This window comes from Gymnogyps californianus, chromosome 5 (assembly GCF_018139145.2).
Source record: "Gymnogyps californianus isolate 813 chromosome 5, ASM1813914v2, whole genome shotgun sequence".
Classification (NCBI taxonomy): Eukaryota; Metazoa; Chordata; class Aves; order Accipitriformes; family Cathartidae; genus Gymnogyps; species Gymnogyps californianus.
Window position 1 is genome coordinate 20,546,460 of NC_059475.1, and position 12,958 is coordinate 20,559,417.

Genomic DNA, 12,958 nt, shown 5'->3' on the forward strand with positions numbered 1-12,958 from the left:
CTTGGCAGCCAAATCATTATGTCCTCCATGGTGGAGGTCATCTTAATTTAAGGACTGCTAAAGCGCTCTGGGAAGTCCTTAAATCAAGGGGAAAAAACACGATAAAAACTTAAGGCAAGCTAGATCTTCATTCATGGCACCTATTTCAAACTGTACTTACTGCTGTAATTCAGATCATTTGGGATTTGCTAGAAATTTCTCTCCTCCCACTTATAAAGATTTTGATGAGAAATTTAACAGGTAAACTCTGGAGAGCTAATTAACAGTAGACTGTTCTTCCCAACCAGCAGGAAGGTAAGATAATGGAAAACCTCCACTTTTCCCCCCAGATTCTGGCATTTTGTTTTGCTTCCCTTAAGCCTGTCTTTATTTACCTTTATTTCTTCTGCCTGAAGTTACAGAATATAGAAGTGTAGCTCATGAAGTTGAGGCACTTCACAATCTCAAGTGCATTTCCTTTTTCTTTCTCATTTGACCTTTACAACTGGATTACAAGGGAAAAAGCTTAATCTGCCAGACCTCCTACCTCCAACTCAGTCTTTTCCCAGTCTGCACTTCACACTCCAAGGAGTGTATTTATAGCAGACCCAACCTGAAATCCACAGCCAACTGACCAACTTGAAGAAATACTTAGTTTTATCCACTCTTCCTTTCTCCCTCTTTTCTATATTTTCCTATCTTTGGAAAAAAACTGACAATCAAAACCAAAATGGCATGTTATTGTCAGATTTTCACAGAATCACATAGTAATTCAGGTTGGACAGGATCTCGGGGTGTCCCTCAGAAGGGTCTGACCTTTCTGTTCACTGGTCAACATTGAATTCAAACCAGGTTGGTTAGGCCTTTCTTCAGGTGGGTGCTGAAAATCACCAAAGATAAAGATTTCAAAAACTGTCCAAGCAACCTATTCCCATGGTTGACCATCCCCAGGGGAAAAACAATTTTGCTTATGTCAAGTCAGATCCTCCTCTTCCTTTCAAAAGTTGTAGAATTTTACACGTTTCTACCAAATTCAACAGCAGCATTACTGAAGAACCAATTAACATATCACTAGCCCCATGGAGGTTATTTACAGGCTCTGCTTCCACACTAAGTCACCATATGCTCCTGTGCAATTTAAGGCTTTTTATATTTATGCAAGTGACAGGTAGAGTGCTTTGGCTAAAGCCAGAGGGCAAAGCAGGCAGGAGATCCCCAAGTTTGAAAGTTCTCAGTTTGCAGCATACTAATTGTTACCTAAAGCACCGTAATTATCCCAGCCAACAGAAACATCCAGAAACATCTCAGCTGCAGTCATTTGCAGTAAACAGTTCAATGAGCAAAGGATTTGAGGGACCTTGGGTATTTGGGATACTTTCTTGCATGGATTCTCTGGTACCTGTTAATGTGGTTGAACTCACACTGCCACATCACTGAGGACACTAGCATCTGGGTTTTTTCTCTTCAATAAGAGGCTGATTTTCACAAACACAGAAACCTTAAAAATACTGAATTTTTCTCTTCAGTTTGGCTGAAGGTGGCCAACAGGTTCTACTGCTATGGAAAGGGGGTAGGATGACAAACAAGTAAATACACAAATGTCAAACATGCCCTGTCTCTGCAAAAAAGCACGCTAAAGAAACAGAAGTGGTGCACAAACCGTGCATTAACAGCCATTGGGAATAAAAATACAATTTTGCTTACAGCTGAGGTGATAAAAATGCAGATTAGAGAGGAAGCTACCGCAGATTTCAAAATGGAGAGTCTTGGTCACGTGCTGCACTCAAATTGCACATGTTCTACATCTCAATTTAAAAGAACTCCATAACTACTAACCATGTGCTGGTTAACGTGTGTCCATGACCATGGACACTCAACACAGACAGCTGAGCAGCTTAAGGGGGGACTTATTTCAAGTCTTCCACAAGGTTCTTCCAGAGGCTCATTAGCAAATACTCCTAAATACCTGAATTTGTTGTGCTGTTGTTATCCGGTTTCTGTTCACTGTTGCCCTAACTCGTTCGCTCTGCCGAGTTCTGGCTATAGCTCGGGTTCGGATGTGAGGGCGTAGCCTACTGGTGGTAGGAATAACATCAGCCATGAGGGCAGCAACCTCTTCTTCACTGACATGATCTGTATCTTGAAAGAAAAGATGCCCAGGTCACTTGTCTTTCTACGGTGAAAGCATTTCAAGAATTATGGACAAAAAAATCAGTATTCCCTTTCTTAAACCAATCACCTCCAAAGGCAGACATTATCCTCTCAAAAGGAAATGAGCAGAGACACCACTGCTTCAGACTGTTACACAGAAAGACAATTTTCTAGGTAACAGAAACTGCTGCTACCTTGGCAATCTGAGGTCAGGATACTAATAAATTCTTTCCAATGTAACACAATGCAGTTGCACTAAGGTGCTGGGCTTGCCTCAGGAAGATTAAAGAAGGCTTATAAGAAGCAGCTCCACAGGTTTTAACTGCAGGTGAAAATCTTAATAAACAAGATCCTCTTGTCAGTCAAGAGTTCAAGTCAGCTCTTTAGGTTCCAGAGAGAATGCCTATTAAACATCTCTTCAAAACAGCACATGCTTCATGTCATCTAAGTCAGGAGAAAAATATTTACTTTGACTGGATACCACAAAACCCTTACCTGCAGCAGCACTGACACCCATTGGGGCACAGGCTGGACAGAACCATTCATCTACAGGGACTTCACTCAGAGGTGGATTAAGGCATTCCATGTGATACCTTGAGAAAAGAAAAAAAAAAGTGAAATAAAAAAAAAAAAAATCAAACAATGCTGCTTACCAAGGGAAGAGCGCCTTTTACTTCTGTCCACACGCTACATAAGGCGGACACATTTTCTTAAGCTTGAAACTACGGTCTACACATCTGCTTCTACCAATCTCCAGAGAAACGATGCTACCTGATAGTTATATAAGGGTCTTCAATTCTAGGTGGTATTTTGATCACTTTAGGCTCAAAAAAGCTCAGAAAAGTGAGCATTTTTCCCTCACTGTGTGGTGTATCGCTTGCCATTTGAACCCAAGCTGCAAGAAATGTGCAGAGCCAAAACTGATGGTGGCAAAGAGAAAGGAGAGAAGTATTGAGGTGCTGGGGAGACAGGCAATCAGGAAACAACATCAGTTTCCTGCAAACCAACATAGTATTAATGTTACTGGTAGTTACGAACATTTTATTTTGCATGACTAGACACAGTTCAACTGCAACGCCTTGCTACATTGAATAAATGCATTGCATCCCACATATACCTGGCATGATTAAGACAACTGGTGATAAGGATTTCTGCGTAACTGCACAAACTAGGTTGCAGAGCATTGGTCAGTCACTGGCTTCATACAGCTGCTTGCAGGAATGGAGACTAACCACACTGACTTCCAGACACCACCTGCCTGAGAACTGTGCTCGTCCTTATCAAATCTCAAAGGGAAAGAAGAGAGCATGATGCTCCCTTAGGTAGGCGTTTTGAAATGTTCTCTACCCAACAGCCTGAGCAGCTAGACCGCACAAGTCTCACCAACCACTTACAGAGAAGCTACCCAGGAAAGCCTTTCAACATTACCCAACTTGGGTTCTGCAATTTGTTCAACTACATTTTCAGCAATTAAAATCCAGCCAAAGCAACATGTGTTAGTAGCACAGAATTTTTGAAGCAACTCACGTTCAAGTTACACTGCTAAAAAGAATTAAAACAGATTTCCCAAGTAAATGAGATGCTTCCCATGAAAACCAAGTGCTTAGACCAAGTTCCCTAGGCAAGGAACATGGGAGACCACAGCCTTCAAGTAAGCGTTTCAGCTTCAAATCAGCAACATTTCTATGACCAACTTTGTTCTTTTTCTAAAAAGGGAAACCTTACTGTTATTTCTGATGTAGTTCAGTGTTTAAATCTGAAATAAGTAAAGGAAAAAGAGTGAAGCTCTCTGTTTCACCTTCCCATGCCAAAATTCACTGCCTGATAACACATCTCAGTGCCTGGCCACAGAGTAAGGAAAGGGAAGGAACATCTATCTGACACTCTAATCCCATTTTATAGCAGTACAAAAAAACCCACAGAAAGACTACAGCTATTAATCTACCTTCCACCCATCACCCCAACTTCAGATTGTGTCTTTCAAACCTGTTCCCAACCACGTTGTGATAAACTCAATTTGCAGCTGAACTGTCAAAACCGCTAATATTATGTTTATACTAAAACATATTAATTGTTAATACAAAATGGAATATCATGTTCTTCTTGCATGAAAGAGTACACCTTAGCAGATGAGATTTTACACTCTTTCAGAGACTTAAGAAGATGAAGTTGAAAAATGATCTTTGCAATAAATCACTACTTTAAAATTAGAGTAGCAAAGTATTTTCCTTCTCTGGGAAAGGAGAGTTCGTTCTCCAACTGCCAGCTATCAGGAATGAGATCATTTCCCCAAAGTAGTATTCTGACAAGTAATATTGTTAGGTTCAGGCCAAAGTCATAACAAAAATACTTGTAGCAAGAACTTCATTACATACTTCTCAAATTATCTCTGGGAGTTCTGAAGTCACGTTATGATCCACTTGACAAGCAAAGACTTTCAGCCCTAAAACTTTGGACACTGGAGAACCTATTGCAACAGCTATCTAGAGTCCCCTGGATAGGGAAAGAACCTCATCACACAGAAAATTATCATAACAAAACTCAATGCCAGATCTTATAGAAGGATAAGGTGATACTTGTTTTACAAAAAAACTCGAAGTAAATTGATTTTACTCACACTTATTCTCTCAGGTTCATTTACTTGCGCTCTTGCACCCACCCACAAGCACAAAGACTCTGTGTGCCCAAGCGGTCTGGCCAGGATTGTGTGCAACACAGAGGGCAAGAGACACTGGCCATCAAGCCCTCAACACATCTCTGGGGCTCCATGTCTGGCAGTGAAGAACTGATTTCAGACTTCTTTCTTGTACCTTTAGGGAATGAATGGATGCTTTGGGGGACCTTCTGCCTCATTATTTTGTCTCAGTCCTCACAAACAATAAGAAAAATGAGATCTATGAAATGAAGGAATTTTGGTCATGGATGTAGCCCTGTTCTTCATCTTCTTGACACCTATCTCTATATCAGTGTTACTCTCTTCTTGCTACCTGATAACCTGAATGAAGTCACACATTAATGTGTCACACCATTAATGCAATTAACCCTTTTTCTACTGTTTGTCCAAGTGTCTAGATGTGCACTTTTGTATTCATACCAATCTTAATGCTACTGTTACACAGTTCAGAAAGTTAGGTTGTTGCATTCCAACAAGTCTTACCTGAAAATGGTTTCAATGGAAAAAGATTTGATTACTTAAACAGTAACTTAAATTCATAAGATAATAGCATTATACCACACAGTTTAAACATTGTGGAAAGCCACGTCTAGCTAAAAGCAATGGAAAGACAGGATGACTCCGTTGGCTTCAGAATTGTTGGCAAAAATAACTGATGAAATTTTCACTCCAGTGTCAGCTCAGACAGAGAATGTAGAGGAATAAAACTAGGATTTGAAGCAAGCTGTTCTACATTTTTCTAGAGTTAATCTCAGCCATGGAGAGCTAGCAAAGACTGCAAGTTCTTTCTTCAGGAAGTGCTTCCAGAATTGCTAACTCTAGAATTCAAGCATTTATAAAGAACTTATTTTAGGAAAATCAGATAAAAATCAAAAACTGTATCAGACTTGGGGAGGGGGGGGGGGGAACTAAAAATCAGAGGAACTATTGAGAGACCACAAAAGAAAATCTGAAGCAATACCCTGAGTTCAGATAAGGCTTATGAAAGTTCAGAAAGAACTGAAAGACGTGACTTCAGGTAAGACCTATGAAACACCGGTTTTGGTTAAGTATTTTAAACTCAGTGTTCTGATGACATGCTTAACAATATTTAGCATTCCTGATTTTGTCTCTTCTCCAGAAGGTGAATCATTGTATATGGACACTACAGAACACAAAGACAAAACTAGATTTACCAGATGTCTAGTTAGCTTGTTAGAAGTCATTTTCGAAAGATTATTTTACATACTCATTGCAAGTAAGTATCTCTCTTTGTTCAATGGGTAACTTTTGACATCAAACTGACAACGCTGCAAGACTGATTAAACAGTGTAAGAGCTTTAAATTCTAGCAGAAGACTGTAGGCCCAAAGTTGTGCTCAAGTATCTTGATGCCTCTACTTAAACACTTATTTTATTAATCAAGGAGGGGAAAAAAATGTTAGGCAGAGACAGAAGTAAGCAAGAGTAAGGGAATCATTTAATAGCTGTGGCTATAAAGAAAAGACCTCAAAATTTCACAAAACTGTGAATCTTAAGCACTTCTGCACAGCACTAATGCCCAGTCAGCTGGGACAAGTCATGCACCCTCTCAAGGAGACATAAAGCATATGTATTTTTTACCCTCCATGCACCCAGATGTTGCATGGATGAGCACAAACATCTTCATCACTTGAAGGCATGGTCACCTGTTTTGGTGGTCTGCAGCACTGATGTGTGCAGGACTCTGCACACATATGCTGCTACATGACCAGAAAAGGATTCATCACATCATGGGGATGTCTGCACTATAAGCACACGGATACAAGTCTGGCCACACGATGAGCATGAAGAGAGCAGCAAGGGGCAGCCTACAGACCAGATAGTGCCTGTGAACCAAACACTGGCCAGCCCTGCAGTACTATCTGCAATCATGCAGGTGCTACATTCATTTCAACCTTTCTTACCCTGCATCACAGCCATCACACAGCAGCAGGCGATCCTCACGGTCACTTCTGCCACACACCTCACAGAAGGTTGGATCATCCTCTCCATCATTACCCTGAGTTTTTGTGTTCTCAACAGGAATCTAAATAAGAGGGATTCACATTTTATGCAGAACGTGGCACTTTTTAAAATCCATTGTCACATTAACAGTACCTGCAGCAAAATCTAGAAGTGAATGAACCAAAATGGCTGTTACATACCAGAACCTTCATTTAGTTCATTCAACACATCTAGGACATGATCAAATGCTTGAAAACATCTACTGAACTTGTTTACTGTCAGATACCAACAACTATAGAAAACTGTATTTTAAGAACAGGTGAAACCAAAATTCCTAAATAAGATCAGAAGTAGTCAAACAAACAAAAAATCCCCCAAAACAAGACAAAAGAAGAGAGCAAGCTTAGCTTTTTCCCCCCAAAACATATGTTTTAAACGTTAATTTACACTTCTGTTAAAATGCAAACACTTAATAATAAACCATCAGTTTATGAAAACAGAGCATCAAACTCCTAAATGTCCCCCCCACATGTTTCTGACATTAATAAAGAGCAATGACAGCTCTTTAATATTCTTTTGTGAGAGACTATTAGCACAGTCAACCTGTGCCTTTAGGAGCTCTACTATCACCTTGTGTCTCTCTCCCCTTACAAACCCAACTGCTAACACAGTATAGCTGGTAGCAAGACATAAGGAAGAGACCATGTATAACCTAGATTATTCTTATTCGTATTATAACAGCACTTGCAGTACGTGGGGCATTTTTCCCATGTGGACAGGCTTATCAGGGCAGAACAGCTTAGAGTCAAATGGCCATTATGCAAAAGAGGCATGAAGGTTACGAAAACTACCCTTTTTGCCATCAGAAATGATACCACACTTCAATCCACCCACAATGCTGCAGGAAAGTGGTTAAGGAGCAAGAGAAACTGTAACAGTTCCTTAAAAGACAATCTCAAAATAGGAAAGAAATAATTCATCCACATACCAAATATCAGATGAACATGCTAGAAGTGTAAACCTTTGAATAGCTACTTTGTGGCAATTGGCCTTGTTGTTTGCTATAGTAGAAAGCTTACCTTTTTTAAGATTTTACCACCAAAACGTGCCCGAATGCTAATGTACTTAAAGAGGATTCGATCCACTGGACAGGAGTTTGCATTCTAGAAATAAAAAAAAAAAAATTTCCCCATACAGTTGTTAAGCACATCTCTTGATTCAATTTTTAAAAAGGAAATCTTCAATTATTAATGTAATAAGCATTAAATTAATGTAGTAACCATTTTAACAGCTATTGGTCTTGACATTTTAAGTACTTAAATCTGATTTGTCTGGTTTACTAACAACCTATGTATCAGAGAAAACATGCATTTTTAGAAAAGCATTTATTATACTGAAGTCATTCAATTATTATTCAATTACCAAAGCAACATCAAAGTTCTTCCAAACATTGCCTTGAAATAGTGCTCATGTTTTAGGGCATTTTCTTTCTTTTGGATGAATGAGCAACTGGAAATGGCTTACAAACATTCAGTAAGAGTGATTTTTTTTTTTTTTTTAATTTAATTACCACTGGTACTGCTGCATGCACAGTGAGTTTTGTTGTAATTCTCACCCTGAATTATGATTATGGGAACTACACGGTTAGGTGGCACGGAACTCTGACTGAAAACTGAATACAGAGCAAACTGCTGATTTAGTCAGTGTTCTTTTATATCTTTTCTATGTTTAAATGTTCACTGTCACAACAGACCCCCATCCAACAGTCACAACAGAATTCAACAATAGATTAAGATAGATACACAGAGAAATATATACATACAGACACATACAGAGAAAACCAGTATTACTGGTGTCTTGACTTGAAAAAAAGAATTTTGGATGCCTAGAAACACACTTGCTTATGACATTACAGTGTTCAGAGAACAGAAGAGATCAGGATGGGTACAAGAAAAACAGATCCACACTTCACAAACATGAATCCTGCCAAATAGGGCAGTAACCCAAGTCTGTGTAAAAAAGCTTAAGAAAGCAAATATAAATATTACAGCGTTTTGTTCTCATTACAGCAGAACAGCATGATCAGAGGGGAGAGAGCAGAGCACACCAGAAGGCCACAGGACACCAGGGACAAAACAGCTCACCTTAGACCACTCCACGATGCAGTCCAAGCAGAAGTAATGGGAACAGTTCTCAGGAGTCCCAACAGCCTGATCCCTAAATGTGTTGAGGCAAATGGGGCAGTTTTCGCCATCCTCATCAGAGGAAATGCTTGCTCCGTTTATGTGTGGCTCTGTTTTCAGAGAATCAGTCATTCCTCCCACAGAGGCCTCAGTTTCTTCCTCCTCTTCGTCTTCTTCATCATCGTCTTCGCAATCTTAAGAAGTAAGAGATGAAAAACAACTCTTGTGTGCTGGAGGGCTTCAGCAGCGAGGGCAGAGGGGGTGGGCAGGATGGGGTACCAGTTCACAGAAAATTCCAAGTAAGCTTATTTTACGGGGCTGCAAGGGCGAAGCACAGCCTCCCCAGTTTGAGGCAATAATTTTTGCTGTTTTCTTTTTTCCTAAATCCCTTTGCTAAAAAGCAATGGATTACTCTGGTGAAAAATAAAGCCTGATAATGTGACTAGTCTTGCAAGAGATTAAAAGGACAGACAGCAGAAAAACAACAGATTATCAAAACAAGAGAGTAGGATATGTCAGGCTACCACTGAATACTGAAGTTAAAAAATAAAGTTATAATAAAGTTATCATGTATCCAACTGGTTTGTTTTTTTTTTTTTTAAAATAGACACTTCAGAGGACAAGAAGCAGCAATACGCTTACCTGCGGAAGAACAGATTAAAGATTTCACCAGTAAATCATGATTTTGAGAGTCAAGGGATTGGGGTGCCTAGTTGGAGACTGCTTAAAGAAGCTTGGTTTTGAGTGAAATTAAACACTCAGCACACATTGTTGAAAGGTGTTTTTATTTTTAGTACAAAATACAGAGACGTGTGTTAGTCTTTCCCTAAAACCTGTGAATTAACTTGACATTTTCAAGAAGCAGCAAAAAGTTACCTAAAAACCACTCTCACTTATTTTGGGTTTTTTTGGTTGTTTGGTTGTTTTTTGTTTTGGTTTTTTTTTGGTTGGGTTTTGGGGGTTTTTTGGGTGGGGAGGGGGGCAGCTGTTGTTTTGTTGATTTTTTTTTTTTTTTTTTAAATAATGAAAATGGGGCCCTTGTCTTTTGTTTTTTCTATTAAATTCTCCTGTCTGGACACAGCAGAGAATACTCTAAACAATGGATTAATAAAGCTTTTTGGCACCTGGTGTCAACTTTTTAGTCTGTGTTCAAATCAGCCTAACTAGTAACTTGGAAAACTGTGCTCTTGCCTTTCCAACAAGCTTTAAGATGTGATAAAAAACTCTGGTTTTGTCTATCCAAATAATAATTTGAGTGTAACAGCTTCAGAAGTACATGCATCTACAGAGTACGTTTTCAGTAAAATTAACAAATCCAAGTAACATCCACACTCCTTTTTCAAAGAAAAATTAGTCAAGTCTTCTTCCCTCCTCCCTGGGCTTAACAGCAATAGTAATTTATTTCCAAAACACCCCATCGTAACATTCACTTTAGAGCCCCATGCCAAAGCAAACAAACAAACATGCTTTTCATAAGTGAAAAAACAGCACGAGCTGTTGCTGCAATTTTGACTTTTTTTCTAGTCATGCTGGGGCAGAGTTCACTCCTACTGACTATAACTACACCACTTTGGCTAGTGGATAGTCTTCATACATACAAATACTTTAAAAACTTAGAAATTGGGGAATATTACTTGTTTGTTTATTACTGTAGGATTTGGGCATTGGCCTGACACAGCAGCATCTGTGCATTTTTGTTTCATGGTTAATTTCTGGAGGAAAAGCTTTCATCCCACTCTTCCTCCAATTATTAAAAAAAAGCCTGTTAACACACATTAACAGACCTACCTTCTAATTCTTCATCTTCACTTTCTTCCTTGTCCTCCTCACCTCCCTCTTCCTCAGTGTCATCATCTTCCTCCTCACTTCCGGTATCATCTTCTGAATCACAGCTATTGCCACCATTGCTTTCTTAAAAAGAAAAGAGGAGAAGAGAGGAAATATCTATTTGATGCAGACAGACAGACATAACAGTGAAGGACACACTGGAACTCCTGCTCAGGACGTTATATATGAAGTGAAAACCCAGATTTCCTCAGTGGTATCAAAGCTGCCTGTTCTGAGAAACTCAAGGGAAGCACACCAGCTGTTTGAGATACAGAATTTAGGAAGCAAACCAAAAAATTCTCAGGGAAAAAGAAATAAATGGTCACAAATATATCTTTACTTCTCTTTGGAGGTTAAACCATAGGTTCTCCGACGTAGAACTAGAAACGTGCACATGCAGAGAGGCTGCATTTACCTGTTTCACTGAGGAGTACAAGACTCTGCCTTTTGCCCTTGCCTAGTGCAGCATTCTTGTTTATCAGTTCATCCTGGCTGTCATCATCCATGGCAGGACATTGGGAACCTGCTCCCTGCAAGAAGGCAGACTTCAGTGAGGCAGTGCACCACCCATGCAAGCAGAGCAGGCGTCAGGCTGGCAAAGAGCATCCAAAGCATCTGCGGAGACATGAATGGTAGAAGGGACATCGCTGTACAGCAAGGGCTCCTCACACCATTGATAAGTTTTCCCAGTTTCAAGTCAGAGGTGGCTACAGGTAAGCAGTTATCGTTACATGAATTTTCACATCCCTGGTGAGCTAGATGAAACCAGCTGCTTGTGAAACTCAGTTTGTGTGAAAGATTGAGCTTTATCTTGGGCTCCTGGATGACAGAACAAGGTATAACCAGAACTCCCCACTGAAAATAGGAATAGAAAACCCACAAACACCAAAACCATCCTGTGGACTAGCAATAAAATGCAAAACTGAAAGGGACCAGAGGCCCTTTGAACAAGGCCTAATAGGATGACAATATGTGTTTCAAATCAAAATACTCTATCTTACTCAATTGAAAAGAAACAAGAAGAAAGATTACATATTTTAGGTCTTTTTAAAAAAAGGCCTTTTCACAGCTCTGTCACAAAATAGAGAAGCCTCAAAACTTATAACCATTATTCCACAGAAAGGAAGAGACTTGATTTGGTGCATATTAATGCAATCACATTAATTGCTGTGCATTAGCACAGGCTGGCAATAAAACTGACAGATATTGAGAGATGTCTCATGATCCAAATTCATAATGACAATCAAACCAGAGCTTTTAATATATAACGCTACAAAGCATTAAGACAGACAGATCCCTGCATGCTTCTATAAGCAAGTCATGGAAAAATATAATTAATTGACACTTATAAAGCTAGACGTCATATCTCAATACAAAAACACCCCTGGATTCTTCTACAAGTGTTGCAAAGAAGTTTCAATCGGGTGCTCTTCTCCCACTCTCCCTGCTCCGCATTACATATCTTGCATATTAAGAGAATTTTTGGAACAAAACATTGTTTTATTCAAGTGCTCTTGATGCGTATCTTTACTTGCACACTCCTTTTTTGAGCCACGTAGCACAGCTCTGCACTTAAGAGCCTTAAAAATGTAGGCTTCGCTAAACCAGACTAAACTGCAAATGGAGTCTTCAATGCTCGGGGCGGCGGAGGGGGGGAGCTAAAAAGAAAAAAGATCGAGCTTCAACACAACCAAGTTCTTGGTAAAGATTTCTCCTAACTTCAGTAATAATCTTGCCTAAATAGAGGTTTAAACTTTTAGCTAAATTCGTGGCTGTTAACAGGAGTGTGTTTAAAAACAATTTATGTTGGCTGAAAACATGCAGACTCATCAAAAGCCAGTCACTCCATGATGTAACTGAAAAAAAAAAAAAAGGAAGAAACACTAGGAATTTTTCAAGTTTCAGCAGTGCGTATGTGTGAATTATTAAAACTGAAACTCAATTATATAATATCCTCCCAAAAGCTAAGTTAGCTACAGCAACACAAAATTCGTGGCAACATTACAGCCAGGATACATAAGAGCAGAGACTGGCAGCACCAGTCCCATAGCAGGGCAGTGGCAGGCATATTTGTTATGTATGTAGCAGGAATTTACATAGTGTATTTAGATTTTATGCAGAACCTCTGCCTGTGTTGCTTCTCCATCGGCAGGTTGTAGGAATAGAGCGGGTTCCTGCTG

General features: G+C 39.5%; 1 protein-coding gene across 2 annotated transcripts in view; it reads right to left on the bottom strand.

Moving 5' to 3' along the window:
- PHRF1 (PHD and ring finger domains 1) overlaps positions 1 to 12,958 on the bottom strand; it is a 32,859-nt gene that overhangs the window by 15,470 nt on the left and 4,431 nt on the right. For both annotated transcript variants that reach the window (XM_050898075.1, XM_050898074.1), the window contains exons 2-8: positions 11,194 to 11,393; positions 10,740 to 10,862; positions 8,913 to 9,145; positions 7,848 to 7,931; positions 6,729 to 6,850; positions 2,626 to 2,723; positions 1,946 to 2,118 (exon numbers count right to left, since the gene is read on the bottom strand). In XM_050898075.1, the coding sequence (XP_050754032.1) occupies positions 1,946 to 2,118; positions 2,626 to 2,723; positions 6,729 to 6,850; positions 7,848 to 7,931; positions 8,913 to 9,145; positions 10,740 to 10,862; positions 11,194 to 11,284 (924 nt within the window). In that variant the 5' untranslated portion in view covers positions 11,285 to 11,393. The remainder of the gene's footprint in view (positions 1 to 1,945; positions 2,119 to 2,625; positions 2,724 to 6,728; positions 6,851 to 7,847; positions 7,932 to 8,912; positions 9,146 to 10,739; positions 10,863 to 11,193; positions 11,394 to 12,958) is intronic.